At 48.3% G+C, this 17687-nt stretch overlaps 1 protein-coding gene across 1 annotated transcript; it reads right to left on the reverse strand.

The window, feature by feature from the left end:
• Positions 1-191: 191 nt before the first annotated feature.
• Positions 192-12447, reverse strand: LOC108390400 (calcium release-activated calcium channel protein 1). The gene is made up of 2 exons (XM_017649357.3): positions 11847-12447; positions 192-1656 (listed from the first exon to the last, which is right to left on the reverse strand). The coding sequence occupies exons 1-2, from the start codon at positions 12147-12149 to the stop codon at positions 1054-1056; spliced, it is 906 nt and encodes a 301-aa protein (XP_017504846.1). The 5' UTR covers positions 12150-12447; the 3' UTR covers positions 192-1053.
• Positions 12448-17687: the final 5240 nt, after the last annotated feature.

The following is a 17687-nucleotide window of genomic DNA, read 5'->3' on the forward strand; positions in this document are numbered from 1 at the left end:
ACCTTCTTGTTCAATCTCTCATACTGTAAACAAGTGTCCTCTGCACAGTCTATTTACAGCCACATTTTTCACATTTGGTGCTTTTTGTTGATGATTTCAGTTTACAAAAAAGGGCCTTCCAGAGAAAATACCTATGTTAAATAAGCTTCAAGCAGTCATGAGCTATAGTGCTACTGGCCATGAGTCCAATGTTAATGAATCAACAATTTGTATTAAAGGTGTCTTTAAACAGAAATACATAAAACAAGGTTACATACTGACTGACTGGCAAACATGTGATCGGAGACTCACAGGAACCAAACCCCGTACTTCTGCTACAAACAATGGTTCAAGTGTTCCACTAATTCAGTGTTCAGTGACTTATAGAACATGACTGCTGTGAATAGCAAGAATTGAATGTATATGTATTTCAGTTACTACTCTTGGAACTTTTTTGTATGTTTGAAATTTCTCAAAGTAAAAGTCAAAAAAATTTTACTTAGAGGCTCACCTGATTGGGGCACTGGGAGATATACCAGGCAGTCCAGACCAACAAATACAGACATAAGAGGATATGTCCCTTTTGAGTATATTTATGTGTTCTCTCTCTCTCTCTCTCTCTCTCTCTCACACACACACACACACACACACACACACACTACTCGATGCTGAATGGGGAGGGGATCAAGATGCAAAGGACACACACACACACACACACACACTACTCGATGCTGAATGGGGAGGGGATCAAGATGCAAAGGACAGGAAGCATCCAGGTGGCACTGGCACAAGGGAGGAGGAAGGACAAAGGGAGCATTTGTCCCTGCTCTGGCTCCCGGTGGTGGCCTCCAAAGAGGAGGTGAACCCAGAGCTGGAAAAACAGGAAGTGCTTATTGTCTTAGGGGAAAGTTTCAAAGTGCAGTAATTTCTCTTTAAAAAAAACCTCTTCCCTCCACATTTGGCCCCCTGATGAAAGCCCAGCCCCCTTGGCAGGCTGTCCTTGAGGCCAGGCAGGGCAGAGTCGTGGGGGAGGGGATAAGGCCAAAGCTCTGAGGCACCCAGGCCTGGGAGGGCTTAGGCATAGTGGCTCCCGGGTGTTGGGGGATGGTCCCCTCTGTGGTCCAGCTGGTCCTGCAAGCGGGCGAACTCAGCCAGCTCGTTGAGCTCCTGGAACTGTCGGTCCGTTTTATGGCTGACCAGTGAGCGGTAGAAGTGGACAGCAAAGACGATGAAGACCAGGCCAAAGGGGACCATGATGGTGGTGGAGGCGATGGCGGCAGCTTGGCCTGGGGTGATGGTATCACTGCTGACATTGGCGGCCACACCACCAGCTGGGGGCTTGCTGGTGGGCCGCAGCTGCCCCGGCTGCTTCTTGAGGGGCAAGAACTTGACCCAGCAGAGCAGCACAACCTCGGCCAGGAAAAGCAGTGTACCGATGACAGTGGAGAATGCCCAGGCCAGCTCGATGTGGCGGTGCATGCGCTCGTGGGGCGACTCCTTGACTGAGTTGAGATTGTGCACGTTGCTCACCGCCTCAATGTTGGGCAGGATGCAGGTGCTGATCATGAGCGCAAACAGGTGCACGGCCACCAGCACCGTGGTGCAGGCGCTGAAGGCAATGAGCAGCCCCGGCGGATAGTCGTGGTCAGCGTCCAGCTGTACCTCCACCATGGCCACCTGAGGGGCAGGGAAGAGGTGGGCTGAGTGCCAGGCTGATCACAGCCCAGAGAGCTGCACTGAAATCCTCCTCTCATCAAGCTCTGGGTCCCTGGGCAAGTTGTTTTGCCTCTCTGACCCTTGGTTTCTCTATCTGTATAATGGGGATAATAAGACCCACACATTTAGGGTTGAGAAGTGGCAGAAAAGTACTGGTGAAGAAAACAGGTTTGGAGCCCATGTTGCCAGGATTTGAATCCCAGGTCTGGTCTGCTACCCACTAGCTGCATGTCCTTGGTAAGTCATTGAACTTCTCTGAGCTTTAACTTTCCTAGTTGTAAAACAGGGATATCATATTAGTTCACAGGATTATTTTAACAATGAGAGCCCGTGGTACATGGTAAGAATTCCCAAATACTAACCACTCTCATTACCATCCAGCCAGGTAAAAACCGAACACCACAAATGGTTAAAACGGCAAGTTTTATGTATAGTTTCTATGATAAAGTTTGCATTAAAAAACAACAACAAAAAAAGCAACCGCTAACAACGTTCCCCGTTGGCCCCACTTGCATTCCGAAGCAGAGGCTCCACCTTCATGTCCTGTTCTGGGGACATGGAGAGCAATGGGGGTAGAGATGAAGGCCCTCCAGGTCATGCCTATGGCCCCTTGCGAGAACAAAACACACCTTCCCACTGGGAACCAAGAGACTTCCTAGAAGAGACTGGCTCTAGCCTGGTACTGGGGTGTGGTCAGCAAGACCCAGGGCTGTCCCCTCCACCAGCCCTGGCTCTAGGCCCCAGGGCTGACACACTAACTGCTCCCCAGTTCCTGGAGACCTGCAGATCTGGGGTCACCACGGGCACACTCCAGCCTGCCAACTGCTGCTTCTCACCTGGGCCTTGCAAATCACCCCCATGTGAAGGGGCCAGCTCATCAGATCTGGGCCTGCAATAGCGGGCAGTGGGCACACTGCCAGGGCTGAAGGCACTGGGGCAGCAAGTGGCAATGGCAATACCATTAAGGACAGTGATCCTTCATGGAGTGTTTGCTACCTATGTGCCAGGATTAGAGAGGGCGAGGTCTTAGACTGAAATGTACCCACGAGCCCCACACCAGTCTGCCCTGATGCCTCCCTACTCCTGGAGAGGAGGGTGGGCTCCTTCCTTCCCCACCAGAAATGCCTGGCCCTGCTGGTTTTCACATCTTGTACCACTGCAACTTTCCTACAGCCGGAAAGGCAGTCAGTGTGGAACAGTGGTAACGAGCACAGGCTCTGGAGCCAGGCTGCTTGGCTTCAAACCCTGACTCATCTGCTCTTTAGTAGGCTGTGTGACTGGCAAGTTCCTTCAACTTTCTGGGCCTCAGTTTCCCTATCTGTAAAATGGGAATAATGGTACATGACTCAGAGGGTCATCATGAGGACTGAGTTAATCCCATGTAAAACATTAAGTGCTGCCTTCCTGGTGCAGGGGTAGGTACACCTGGGCTGAGAGAACCTTAGGGCCGCACTGGCAGGCCTGGGTCCTGGCTCCAGAAACAGTCCTGCTGCCCTGTGTGACCTTGGTCAAGACCTTCCCTTCTGTATCTATCAAAGGAGGGAACATGACTAAGATCACAGTGTAGCACTGGTTTGAGAATCTGGTAGAGATCATGGACACCCTCCTTAGAACACCAAGTATATACATTCACAGAACTTTTCAGACAATTTCAATAGGATTCACAGAATTTTGCTGTAGAATTCCCACAACTGATAATTTGTATGAACTTTTCAGCCCAGGAGTTTACAGGATCTTTGGTGGCCTAGTGCCAACCCCAAGAATTCTTAACACATGCAATGTTGAGGGGCATGGCATTAGCCTCAGTCTGTCCCCAGGCCTGCCCACACTGAAAAGGGGGGTACCCCATCAGCGTGTGCCTCCTGCCACCTCCCCACCCCCAGCACTTCCTCTTCCTGTTTTGGCCTACTGCCTCAGAACCTGAAACCAGAGATGGGACAAGCAAGAGAGCCGTGCTGCTTGGCTGCCTCAGATCCCCAGGCTATTTATTCATTCACTGAAAATGTCCGGACCCATTAGGTGCATCAGGCCCTGCACTGGGCACCGGAGGTGTATACAGGGTAACATACAAAGGTAACCAATCTGTTCCCTTACCTGGTATCTCCCCCTCTGCAGGGCCATTAGGAGTGAACTGGCTCTTCCATTTACAAAGCTAGTGACCTTGGACAAGTATTTCAACCTCTCTGTGACACATCTATAAAATGGGGGCCTACTTCTTATGGTTGTTATGGGGATTCAATGATTTAATTAATATAAGCTCTCAGAACAAGACCTGGCATATAGTAAGCTTCATAAAGTGTCAATGATTATTAGCAACATCAGTTTATTCTTTTACACATGAGGAAACTGAGGTGCAGAGAGGTGATGTCAGCTGTCCCAAGGGTTATACAGCTATTCAGTGGGGGATCGAGGCTCAAGTCCACTTGGCTCTAAAGGCCATGTGCAAAAGGGGTAACAGTGTTTTTCCACATGGTTACCACTATGGAGTGAACATCTGTGTCTCCTCTGGAATCCTAACCCTTGATGTGATAGTGTTAGGAGGTGGGGCCTCTGGGAAGGGTTTAGGTCATGAGGGGTGGAGCCTCAGGATGGATCAGAGCCCTTATAAAGAGATGCCAGAGATCCCCCCCTTGCCCCTCCTGCCATGGGAGGACACAGCGAGTAAATAGCATCTATGTACCCTCACCAGACACCCAATCTTCTGGCATCTTGATCTTGGACACCCAGTCTCCAGAACTGTGAGGAAATAACCATCTGCAGTTTAGGAACCACCCAGTCTACGGTATTCTGTTATAGCAGCCCAGATGGACCAAGACAGTTGCTGAGGAGATTAAATGAGGTCTTGACATGTAAGAACTTAACACAGGGCCAGCCCACAGGAGGTGCCAGCCCACAGGAGGTGCTCAATAAATCTTACACAGAAAAACACAGGGCTTTGAGTGGAAGCAAAATGGCCCCCAGATGCCTTCTGCTCAGGCTGGAGGAAGCTGATCCAATGAGTCAAGGGTTCTACCCTTTGTGGGGGGGTGAGGGGCTTAGACCCACTACTTGAGAGCCCTGTCTGCCCCATCTCCAAACCCTGGGCACAAGAAGAGTATGTGTACCCAAACACATCTGGCCAGGTAGTGACCTCAGCAGGACAGAGACCACCCATCCCACACCATTTGCCACATCCACAGGATCCAGGGTCAGAAATTGTGGTTGTTGGGACATACCTGGCCTGGGAACATTAGAACTGGTCAGCCTTCCCTGAGGTGGGTGGCTCAGCCTGTGACAATGGGCCCTCCAAAGAAGAGGAAGGAGCCTGCTGTGGAGCTCTGGAAGAAACCCCATCACCCTGGAGGGACCCTACACTTCCTGGAACTTTGACCATGTGGGCTGGCTGTAGGTACTGTTCCCACATGAGGGACTAAATTCAGTGCCATGGGACCATGCAAAAAATGATTCAGAGTGAGGAGGGAATGGATGGCACAAATCTTGGATCTTGATGAAAACTGTTCACAGGGATTTAAAAGCCATTACTTTTTTCATAACGTTGCTTGCTCGGGATATCTCCCTTCTCAGGGGGGCCTCGTGGAATCTGGCAGGCGACTCCCAGGGCTCCAGCTGAGTCCCAGAGAACAGATCAGATTGCAAGCAGCTTCGCAAGGTAAATATAGACGCAGTGCTAGGCCCTTTAACCTAAAATAAACAGCTCCCAGCCAGCCACGGGCCTGCTTGAACCTGGCCACAGTCCTAAAGGGACAGGAGGGGTAAGAGACCGCCAGCCCTAACTCACACTGGTCCGTGGACCCCCGCAGGGGATGTTGGGACACCAATTTCCAATCATGAGCCAAGAGGACCATGTGATTCTGCCATGTGCAGGGCCTGGCTGCCTTTGTCAGGCTTTTGCCCACTATGTCCAAATGCCAATCACTTCTTGCTCCTTCAAGGCTCCATGGGGACCCCGTCACCTGGTGCCTGGCAGCCCAGGCCCTTCTGAGGCAGCCTTCCTGGCCTGGCCTGACCCCAGCACTCACAGCCAGGAGATACAACTCTCCTTTCTCAAGCCTGGGCTTCTTCTGTTTCCTCTGTTAGGAGATTGGGTGGCTACAACCTGAAACACGAAGGCTGCCAAGCCACAGTCACCCAGGGTCACCCAGAGCTGTCTGAGCCTGAGGGCCCCACCCCAAATGCAAACACTATCTGTTAAGATAGGACTGAGGCCTTGTCCAGTGGTTTACAAACTTTTCTGACCACTATGGTCCAGTACTCCAAATATTTCTATAAATAGACACATACATATATATAACAGAGACAAGTTTTCCCAAACAATGGTTATCCCTACAGTATGCTAATATAGCCTATTCTTACAACATGCAATGCTTGCTGCTTTCTATTTCATTCTATTCTTATCCCAATAAAAAATAAATTGCTGGTTGCAATTCACTACATCTATGTCATAAGCCACTAACAGGTTGAACCTGCAGATTTGTGGGGAGAGAACAGTCATTGGTTTTCGCTTCATCTGGCTAATTTGTAATCCTTTAGGTTTTATCTTCTGAGTTACCTTGTTCATAGCCTCTCAGGTGAGGATGAGTTGTTCATTCATTCATGGAAAATATTTAATGAGAATGTGCTATATGCCTGGAGGACTGTATGCTGGACAGAGAGCAGGAATTAAGATGGCGAACTAAACCCTGTCCCAGGGAGATGATAGGCACTAACTATTTAGGCCAAAGAGTATTTTGAGACTGTGTTTAGTGTCCCTCAGGCAATGCTCCTCCACCTTCATACTTTTCTATTTCTCTTTGTTTCTCCAACATCCAGCCTGGGCCTCATTCCTCCAGGGGCATCAGTAAAAGATCCTTGAAGGAATAAATGAAGGTAAGGCCTGCTCTTGTGCTATTTTAGCCCAGTGTCTCTTAAGTGTCTGGTGGAGAATCCTAGGTGATCCATCAGTAATTGGAAGACCATATTAGAACTTCTACTGACATTCATTTAGTATTTAGCTCACCCTTTCAACTTCCCAATTTTGAACTTTTACATATGTTTATAATATAAAAGATGTTTTGTTATAATATACATCTCATTTGTGAGCATACAAATACTGAGGCTATAGCGCTAACATTTTTTTGTGGGGTATGCACACAAAAATTTGGAGATGACTGCTTGGACCAGAGATTGGCAAATTGTGGTCTATGGGCTGTAGTTTCTGTAAATAAAGTTTTATTGGTGCATAGCTATGCCCATTCATTTATCTATTGTCTAGCTGCTTTTGAGCTAGGATGGCAGAACTAAGTAGTTACCACAGAGACTATGTGGCCTACAAAGTAGAAAATATTCACTATCTAGCCCCTGACAGAAAAAGCTGGTTGATTCCCAGGTTAGACCAATGCTCTAACTGAAAGGGCTAACTAAAGAGGGCTGTCAAATCATAGTCTCTCTAGATTCTTTGTTGAAGAAAAGAGTCTGTGGTCCTATCAGTTTGTGACATCCTTTCTGGGGAGCATAATAAAGGCCTCCCAGAAGTCCCATCAGAGAGAACCTGCTGGCTTTTGTTTAAATTTTCTGTTTTATTTCTCCAAGGGAACTTCTCCCCACCAACTCTGATTGCCATGGTGCCACCTTGGGAAGCTTCAGAGTTCTCCTTTTCACCAGCCCTGGACTGGGCAAAGAGCAGAGCTCAATACAGATCCTGGCAAAAAATTCCAGAAAAGTGCCATAGGCACTTGTAAAATTTTACAAAAGGCTTTCTCAGCTGGGAAGGGAATGCCCTCCCCTTGATCATTCAGCAAGATTCCATGTCTACACAGCCCAGAGTACAGACCACACACTTGGAAGAATTCAAAAGCCCAGTTACTAACTAGTTACAGAGGATGCAGTGAGAGGGTGGTTGAGTAGAAAAACTCCAAGTCAGACAGATCAGGGCTTGAATTCTACTAGGTGGGTGAGCTTAACCTCTCGGAGCCTTAGTTTTCTCTCTATAGTACATATTTTTAAGAACTATTCTGAGAATTAAGTAAGAATTAAAGAAAAGGGTCCAGGCTCACACGTAGTGTTCACTTAATAATAATATTAGAAACATTATTTTAGAATTCATGTCACTCCTCTGCTCCAAATCCTTCCCCGTTGCATGTGTAAGAATTCACATCTAAACAGCCAGTTGAGGTGCGGCCCCATCTCACCAGCTAGATTCATTACACTACTCCTTACACACCCTCAACTCCAGCAACACCAGCCCCTCTGCCTTTCTCCAAGACTCTATTATTTCTCATCTTTGTAATTTTGTTCCTGACACTTCTGACCAGAGGGACTCTTCTCCAAGCCGTAATTACCATCCTCCAGGCTTAGGTGAAATCACATTCTTCTAAATCAGCTAACCCTTATAAAAAAATCCCAATACCAGGGAACAAGGATGAGTGAGATTCCTGGATGCTGGGCCAGGTATATTCTACATGCTTTGCAAATACTAATCAATGAATCCTCACGCCAACCCTGTGAGGTACTACTGTGACCCCCTTTTTACAGATGAGGAACTGAGGCCCAGAGATATTGACTTCCCCAGATCTCACAATTCTAGTGGCAAGGCTGGGATTTGAATCCAAGTTTTCTGGCTCCAAGTTCCTGTTCTTACTTTGCCCCACCACACTAGAGCCTCCCAGCTCTGTCCTAGGCCACTCATTCTCTCTGATCCTCTCTCTCCCATAGCGATGGGGCTATACCATAGTCACAAGGCTCTGTAGCTTACAGGCAAGTAACCTTGGACAAGTAATTCATCTGGGACAAGCACTTACCCTCACTAGGTTGCATGGAGATCTCAAGAGATGGTACAAGTGGAACCCTTAACATGTCTAGCCAATTGCAAGAGCCCAGTCAACAATAGCTAAGGACCATTAGTAATTAGCACTATGAGTAGTAATGGTAATTGCTTATTCATCTCCATGCCCCGAGCTCTGAACACATCACAGCAGCCTAGTAATGTCTTATGATTTCAGCTCTTCCTTCCAACTCATTTTCATAGAAATTCTAAACAACTTCTAAACTTGCCCTGGAACTTAGGAACAAAAGGGTGCTGGCAGGCAGAGAATTTGAGGAGGCAGATAATCCAAAAATAATTGATCCTGGATCGTGGAAAGCATTTTGTTTACGGCAGCAGACTGACCTTCCCAATTATCTTATGCTTAGGCTAACGTTACAGCCTGGCCTCCCGCAGATGAAGACTGCCACGTGTGCTCACCACAGTCCTGCAGGGCACAGGGTCAGGCTAAGGCTGGCTGTCTCTCACAAGAGGAAAACTGAGGCAAGGATGGCCTAAATCACAGCCCACAAGGGTACCTTTGGAGTACCTGTAGGATGCTGATAATGTGCTACTTCCAGGGCCCCTGGTTTTGGAGTTTGGATGTTAAGCCCAGACAAGACCTGTTATTTCTAGAAATGCTGTCAGGGATTCTTGTCTGCAGACTAGAGTGTAGAGCTGAGGTGTACATAATCAGATCTGGAAAATTCCTGAACATTTCATGGGCCAAATCAGGTTTCATAATGCATCCTCATGTAAGTCCACTGGAGAGCAGGATATATGCTCCATTTGTACATGAGAAAACTGGTAACAAAGAGTAAAGACACCCGTCTGTGGTCCATGGCATATCTCCCCAGCATATTAGGGTATGTGGCCAGAGCCTTACACCTGCGAGGGGGAGTCTCTCAATCCCCTCCAGGCTCTTGGGAGACCCTTTCTCAATCTCACCTAGTCAGGTGAACCTGGCATTCTCACCAACTCTCCACCCCCTAAGATCAAAGGTCACATACGCCCCTCTGGTTTTCCAGGTTCTAGGAAGGAAGCCCTCCGGGGCAGGAAGTTGGTTGTGCTGACTCACAGGCCAAGGGAGAGTAGTCCAGCAAAACTTGCTCACTCTGTTTCCATGGCACTGGACACCCCTTTCCCTTGGAGGCACACTTGTAAGGCTGGGTGTCCCTGGTGAGTGTGAGGTGTGGGCAGATCTACCTTGCTGAGCCCCCTCCCCACCTTAACCCCATCTCTCCCATAGATTTTAAGACTTGGGCCAAATGCAGTTCTTACCCTCTTGCAACTGCCTCCCTGGAATGAAAGCTGTTGTGAAGTTCAGCCCTTCTCTGTCAGAAGAATTTTGGGGATCCCATCAGCAGAGGCAGGAAGCCTTCTCCACCCCAATTGAGGGGAATAAAAGTCCTCAAGAGATGTCTGGGTGAGCCAAGGCCCACCCACTGCCACCAGCTGCCACTGCCTCCTGACTTCCCTACACTGTTTTTAGCAGGAGGAAGAGGGAGGTAACATTTGATTAGAAGGCCTGGCTTCTTCTCACTTCTCATGGAATGGGATAAGACCTGGGAAGCAATGAATTTATGACCCCAAGAGAAAGGGGAACAGGTACCCCACCATCTTAAACCCAGAACACTGCTATGAAGAGCTTACAATCTCTGGTGTCACTCCCTTCCCCCAAACTAACATTTCATCTTGCTTAAAAGAAATTTTGCTATAATATTGTGTATCAACTATATTTCAAAAAAAAAACCTTTCCTAGTTCTCATTCCCTAGAAGTCCTGGTCCTAAGGTCCTAACATGTGCCCTACCAGGCACTGATCACAGCTCCATACACCACACAAACAGTGCAAGAACCCAGGAAACTTCTGGATTCCAGCAGACTAGCTGTGTGGCCTTGGGAAAGTCCCATGACAAAGTTACTTCAAAGGGTGGTTGAGGAGTTGGTGTAAGGTTTAGGGAACCTACACAATACCTAGTACATGGTGACTGATTAGTAAATGCCAGCTATTCTTGGAGATTCTTCAGGCAAAGGCAGAGACTGGTCTCCCAGGATTTGAGACTGGGGTACAGAATTCCATCATATCCAACCTAAACTAAAAGCTAATGTGTCTCTCCCTGACACACATACATTCTCTCAACGCCCCTAAATGGCTCCCTCAAATTTATTCTCAAAGTCAGAGGAACTTCTGAGCAGCCTCCTCTATTGACTCAATTCAAGGTCCAAAGATGGATTTGTCCCACATCACACAGAAGCAAGTGGCAGAGCTAGAAGAGCTCTTTTTCCAGTGTGCTTTGGGCCTGCTCAGGGCTTCTAAAAAGTTCAGTCCACTTCATCCACCCACTTGTTTGTACAACACACGGAGAGAATCAGACAGACTCTCTTCCCAAGAAAACAGGGGGAATGCGGCCACTCCCTCCCTCAAGCCCAAGGGCCAAGTTCACTCACTAGGAAGACAGGGCCTCTGGGCTAGAACCGTGTGTGCTTGTGTGTGTGTGTCTGGGAAGTGTGTGTGAGGGAGTGACCAGACCCCATTCAAGCAGGCTGATGTCACCTAAATGATAATCCTGAACTATTATGCAGTGTCCTTTCCTGGGAGACTCCCAAGATTCCAGGCTTGAAGGCATCCCCAGGGCAACTTCTTGGCCCAACCAGCAGCCTTCCAGCCCTCCAGGCTCTTCTCACTGCAACACCGCCCTGCAAGGGGAGGGGAAACTATGTCTTCCCCCTAAATCAAGAAAGAGGCCATTCAACAGGAACATGTCCCACCCTCCTCCCCCACACCCAGTGACTCAGTGGCAAGTTTTTGGAGAAGAAACAGGGTGGGGAGTGGTTGTCAAACCCCTAGGCTGAGTCTCTCCGAAAATGAGGTGGAACAAAGGGTGTCAGGAAATCCTCTCTACTAGGTGGTAAAACAACACGGTGACTACCTGTGGTTCCAAGTATGGGGGCACAAGAGACAGCTCAAGGGTCCATCTCCTCCTCCCCTCCTTCTGACACCTGCTCCCAAGATCAGCCCTTCTATGTCCTTTTCCCCTTAATATATGTGGAACTGTGTTCTTATGGATCTACTTCGAGGATCTAGAGTGTGTTCTACTACTGTTGTTTCCTCTTTGCTGCATCAAGCTAGCCCACCTGAAGGCACCTGAGCCCCCAACACTGGACATGTGTATGAACCTCATCTCCCACATCGGGGTCACTTGTTGTCCATCTCTTCACGTCCAGCACCTCTAGCCCCCTCCAGCATCCACGACAGCCTTCTTCCCAGCTCTTTCCTCACCCCCCAGCCTGCTCCCCTGTGGGCCCCGTAGGGGATGCGGGCGGGAGCCGCCAGGACAGGAGAGGGGGCAGGGCAGGGCGGCCCGAGCTCACCATGGCGAAGCCGGAGAGGAGAGCTGAGGTCCGGCTGGAGGCTTTGAGCTTGGCGCGGCTCAAGTACAGCTTGCGCCAGGACAGCGCCTGCATCGAGTGCTCGTTGAGGCTCATCACCTCGGAGTAACTCTGGCCGATCCAGTCCGGATAGGTAACGGCGGGCGGCGGCGGCGGCGACGACCCTGGGGGCTCCCCGTCCCCGCTGTGGCGGCGGCTCCTGCGGCTGCCACTTGTGGTGCTACCGCCGCTGAGGGGAAGCTCGGGGCTGTAGCTGCTCGGGGGCGGGGCGGGCTCCGGATGCATGGAGCACGTTGCGAAGTCGCGGGCCGGCCGGGGCGCTTGCGAAGGCGGCGGCTCTCAGCCTCTGCCGCGCCGCCGGCTCCGCCGGAGGCAGTTGTCGCCTTGCCCCCCGCGCGAGCCCGGCCTCACCCGGCCGGCCGCAAAGAACTAGGAGGAAGTCTGGGAAGTGACTACAGCCGCAGCTCGCAGGCCGGCCGCGCCGCTTGCAAAAGCTCGGGCGGCAGCAAAGCGAGCCTGCGCGCGAGCCAGCGTCCCGGATCCCCACGCCGGACCCTCAGCGCGCGCCGCGATTGGCGTCCGCCGCAAGTTGATTTGCATGCTCCCCACCCGCTCCGACGCCCCGCCTACAACCAGGTGGGCGGTGCCGGCGCGAGTCAGGTGACTTGTCCCCTCGGACGGCTCCGCCCACAGTCCTTGGCGCAGCAGCGCCCCTTCCCGGAAGCGTCCCGGGCCACCGTCCCTCGCCGCACTCCAGCTTCCCGTACTTCCACTCCCGCAGCACCTCCATCTCCCGAGCTCGGACTTCTGGGTCGGGCTGCCTGAGATCACCTCTCGATATCTCCTGAGGCCTGTTTCCCTCTTGGAACCAGGTGGCTCAAGGTCAGCAGTAAAAAGAGCAGGCTGAGGTCTAGAGTACATTCAGTCTGTACGCAATGAGCACTTAATGGGTGTCAACAACTGTTCCAGGATCTGAGGGTGGATGGTGAACAAGATGGGCAAAATCCTCGGCATTCGTGGAGCTTACATTCTAGTAGGGGAGACAACACTGAGGAGTAAATTATAATACTTTAGGTGATAAATTTATAGAAAAACTAAAGGAGGTTTGTAAAAAAGGTGGTTAGTACCGGGGCTGCAATTTTAATTTTAGAATGCTCTGGGCAGAGATATTTTTTAGGGCAGGGATTTTTGGTCTGTTTTGTTCAGTTGGTTCACTTACGGTTCCCAGCAAATATTTTGAGTGAATGAATGAATGTTCAAAGCCATTCAGCAAGTTTAATGAGCACCTTATTTAAGTACAAGGCTGTGGGATTCCAGGAAAATGGTAACCTTCATGGAATCTTACATTTTGGTGGGGAGAATAGGCAATAAATAAGCAAATAAGATAAGTCCACTCCTTTCTGACTTGGTCACATTTGAGCCGAGGCCTGAACCAGCAATGCAAAGAGCCAGGGACGTGCTTCCCATGTCCCCGGCACGGCAAAGGCAAAGATTCCGTAGCAGCAGTATCTGGATGTTGGAGCGTTAGCAGCCCAATTTAGCTGCAGAATAGTGGCGGGCAGAGGTGAGGTCGAGGACTGGGATAGGAACTGTCCCCTAGGATGTGAGCTCTAGGAAAGCAGGGGGACCTTTTCCTGTCGGTTTCACAACTCTCACCACAGCATCTACAATATCGCTTGGCACATTTGCGGTGCTCAGTAATGTCTGTTGGATGAGTAAGTGTGGGAGAGACAGGAATGAGTGAAGCTCACAATTAGCTGAGCCAAGTCACAAGCATGTGGCATTCTAGGTCAGCGATGGTGAAATTTAACTCTTCTCACCACTAGAGCGCGCCCCTCCCCTCCTCCACTCTGGGATAAAATTGAAGACCCCCTCCTCCCAAAAGTCTCGGGATTTCCGAGGCCTTTCTTGTGTTTTTGTGAAGGCTAGGGAACTTGGAACTGTCAACTCACTGGGCCCATTTCCTTGGTGGCCTTTGCCCTTGTTAACTCCTTCCACTTACCATCTATGTCTCAGCTCAGATACCACCTCCAAAGCGAGACCTTCTTTCTGGCAAAAGTAGCTCTCGTTTCATATTCTGTTTCCGCACCCTGTTTTATCTCCTTCATAGTTTTGATCACTACAGTGTCTGATCACTACTAGCGTATTTATATATTGACCTGTCGGGTCCCCATCCTAGCAGATCAGCTTTCTAAGAGCATATTTTGTGTCCTTTTGAATCACCTGTCCATCTTCCTGGTTTAGGCACACCTGAGACCTCCAATAGAAACATGTCCAATGAATAAGATAATGAAATGTTCCCGGTTCCGAGAAATCCCCAGTTCGGAATTAGGCACACAACATTGGGGCCTGGGGAAGGCTAGCAGGTCTCGAAGAGGAAGAGGCTGGAAGCTGGAAGGAGAGAGTTGCCAATACAGATGTAACAATAGGATCTGGGAGACTCAATTCAGCAGGGGCCCTTGGGGCAGGGATGGGGCGAGGTTTTCTTCTGGTTTACATCATGCCCTTCCCCCACTCTGTAGTTCTCTGGGTTTTCAATCCCACCATCTGCACAGAGGAGAAAAAAATAAAAATACTAACCAGACTTAGATGGGAGGTGTCTGGGCAATCCGTGCTTCCCGTCCTAGGGTCCTAGAGCCCTGAAGGGCCTGTGGTTAGTAACTTTTCCCTACCCTTGTTGGAGCCAGCTGGAACCAAGAGATGCACCAACCCCACTCCAAATAAATGCCTGCTTAACTGGCGGAGAAACTGAGGTCTCGGAGAGAAAGCACCTTGCCAGAGAACGCCACACAAACCAGTGGAGAATCGGGATTGGAACCCAGGCTGCCCGCCGCTGCTGCCCTCCAGGCATGTCTGACGCCCCCTAGTGGCCAGGAAGGTGTGCTCTCAGCCTTTTGGGGTTTACATCCGCAAAAGCCAAATGGAATTTTTTCAGTCAACTCTGCGTCTTAGGGTGTATAGATCCAACTTCAGAGTTTCTGTAACCGGCCAACAGGCACAGCCTCATCACATGGGGTGAAAAAAAAGTTAAACTTTAGTACTCAACAACGACAGGCACTACTCTTAAGTCCTTTATTATTATTTATATATTTATTGTAAATATCTATATAATATAAAATATATAATTTATTAAATATGTTGAATTATATACCAATGTTATATTAGTTTCATTGTTTACTATTACTACATATACTCTTCTTTTATTACATTGAGTATGTTAAACTCAGGAATTCCTTACAGCAACCTTTGGTATTAAAAGCACTATTTTACAAATGATAAAAATGTCCAGAGAGCTAATAAGTATGTAGAAGTACAGACATTAAATCCAGTTTGTGGGTCTCCAGAGTTTGGAGCTTAACTGTCACTAAAGTCTGCCCTGTCCCTGCATCAGAATCTCCAGAGGAATTTTGCTTAAATGCAAGTACTAAAAATCACCCAAGCAGTTTAGTTTTACCAAGTTTTTCAGATAAGTTTGAGAACCACTGAACTAGATGAGCTTGAGTATTTAAGTACTTTTTAAGTGCTTTTAGGCTTTTATAGTGGCTAATGTTGGCTATCTCGTGCAGGCAAATTTTTAGGAAGGGTAAATCTGATGCCCTGCTGACGAGGAACCCCCTTGCCCCTTCCTGACCAAGAAGGCCTCAAAGAATTCCCCACTTTAATTTCAGTTTAAAAAGAACGTTATTGGAAATGATTTCCCTCATTTGTGGAGTATAACAATGAGGCAAAACTGAAGGAACAAAATGGCAGCAGACTCAGAGACTCCAAGAATGAACTAGTGGTTACCAAAGGGGAGGGGTGTGGGAGGGTGGGTGGGGAGGGAGGGAGAAGGGGACTGAGGAGTATTATGTTTAGTACACATGGTGTGGGGGATCACGCGGAGAACAGTGTATCACAGAGAAGGGACATAGTGGATCTCTGGCAACTTGCTGCACTGATGGACAGTGACTGCATTGGGGTAAGGGTGGGGACCTGATAATATGGGTAAAGGTAGTAACCACATTGTTTTTTCATGTGAAACCTTCATAAGTGTGTATCAATCATACCTTAATAAAAAAAAAAAAGACATAATAAATATTGGCAAAGATAAAAGAAAAAAAAAAGAACTTTGTTGGAGCCCATCATCTTGCCTTTGTTTAATTCCTTCACCTCTGACTGCTCTAAAGCCTGAATCCCCTAAATTAATAATAATAACAGAGCCACTATTTCTTGAGCTTTTGCCTTTACAGAATTATGCTTGTATATCTCTGGTGATGAGAAGCTCACTCCTTCCAGAAGACTTGTGTTTCTGTACTGGTTATTTCTAACAGTTCAAAAGTATTCCTTCTATGGAGCTGGCACAGGCCTCCCTGTGACTCCCTCTTCGTGTCACACAGAATGTGTGAAATACTCTGCTGCCCAGCCCTGGTGCTAACTCTGTAAAGGCCTTGAGAGTCAAAGAAGGGGTGTAGAAAGCTGGAAACAAGTTAGATAATGTGGGGACTGGTTGCAAAATTTAGATTTAGGATTTGTCTACTCTGGTGTTGATCCCCAAATGATTGTTAGGCCTGGAGCTAAGGAATCATATACAGGGAAGCCCCTGCTCAGCTTCCCTGCTGCCCAGTTCCTGGGCCTGTAGGGCTCACTCCTCCCACCACCAGAGGCCATTGCTGGGTCTGTCATAAGGATAATGTGCTTATCCTTACGCCTTTTATGTTTTAGTGCATGTGTCCTGGCTAAGAAACATGGTCAGCTTCAAGGTCATGAAGATATTCACCTGTTTTAAAACCTTAAAACATAGGTTAAAAAAATTTTTTTAGAGCTTTTGTTTTAGTTGTATGTTTCATCTCAAACCAATTTTTTTAGTGAAATTTTCCCTGTTGAAACACAGACATTTTTGTCAAAAATCAAATGATGATACATGAGGGTCTGTTTCTGACCTCTCTTCTATTCCATTGCTCTTCCTGTCTATTATGTCAATACACACTGTCTTGATTACTCTAGTTTAAAATAAGTCTTAAAGTCAAATTAAATCTTTCAATTTTGTTCTCCTTTTTCAAAATTGGTTTGTCTATAGGAGGTGCTTTACATCTCTATTTTGGAGTAAAATGGGATGAATTTTGTTGATGCACACATGACTTGGTAATCATTGCATCTCTTAAAGGGGTAGGGTATCACCAGGATTAAACATCTTCCTAGAAGATCTAGCATCCTCCATTAGCAACACAGGAGCAACTAAGCCACACTCTAGAGAATGAGCACCTGAGATGAGGGAGGACTGTCATGGGTTGAATTGTGTCCCTCACAAAAGGTATGTTGAAGTCCTAACTCCCAGTACTTCCCAATATCATCTTATTTGAAGATAAGGTCTTTATAGAGGCAGTCAAGTTAAAATGGGGTCATTACAGTGGGCCCTAATCCAGTATGACTGGAGTCCTTACAAAACAGAGAAATTTGGAGACAGAGACACACCCAGAGGGAAGCTGTGAAGAGACACAGGGAGAAGATGGTCATTCACAAGCCAAGGAATGGCTGAGGCTACCAGAAGCTAGGAGAGGCTTGGAACAGAGCCTTCCCTAGAGCATGGCCTGCTGACTCCTTGATCTCAGACTTATGGCCTTCAACCGTAAAATAATAAATTTCTGTTGTTCTCCATCACTCACTCTGCAATAGAAGCTGGACCCAAAGTGGGTCTATCTGGTGGGAGGTGGAGACAGAAAATTCAGCTGCTGCTGAGATATTACCTGAGGCAGAGAGAGGGGGAGAAATACCCTGGCTTCTCCTTTCCTCCTAGCCACCTGGCTCCTATTACTGCCTCCCATTGGTCAGTCCATACAGGAAGCC

This window comes from Manis javanica, chromosome 15 (genome assembly GCF_040802235.1).
Source record: "Manis javanica isolate MJ-LG chromosome 15, MJ_LKY, whole genome shotgun sequence".
Classification (NCBI taxonomy): domain Eukaryota; kingdom Metazoa; phylum Chordata; class Mammalia; order Pholidota; family Manidae; genus Manis; species Manis javanica.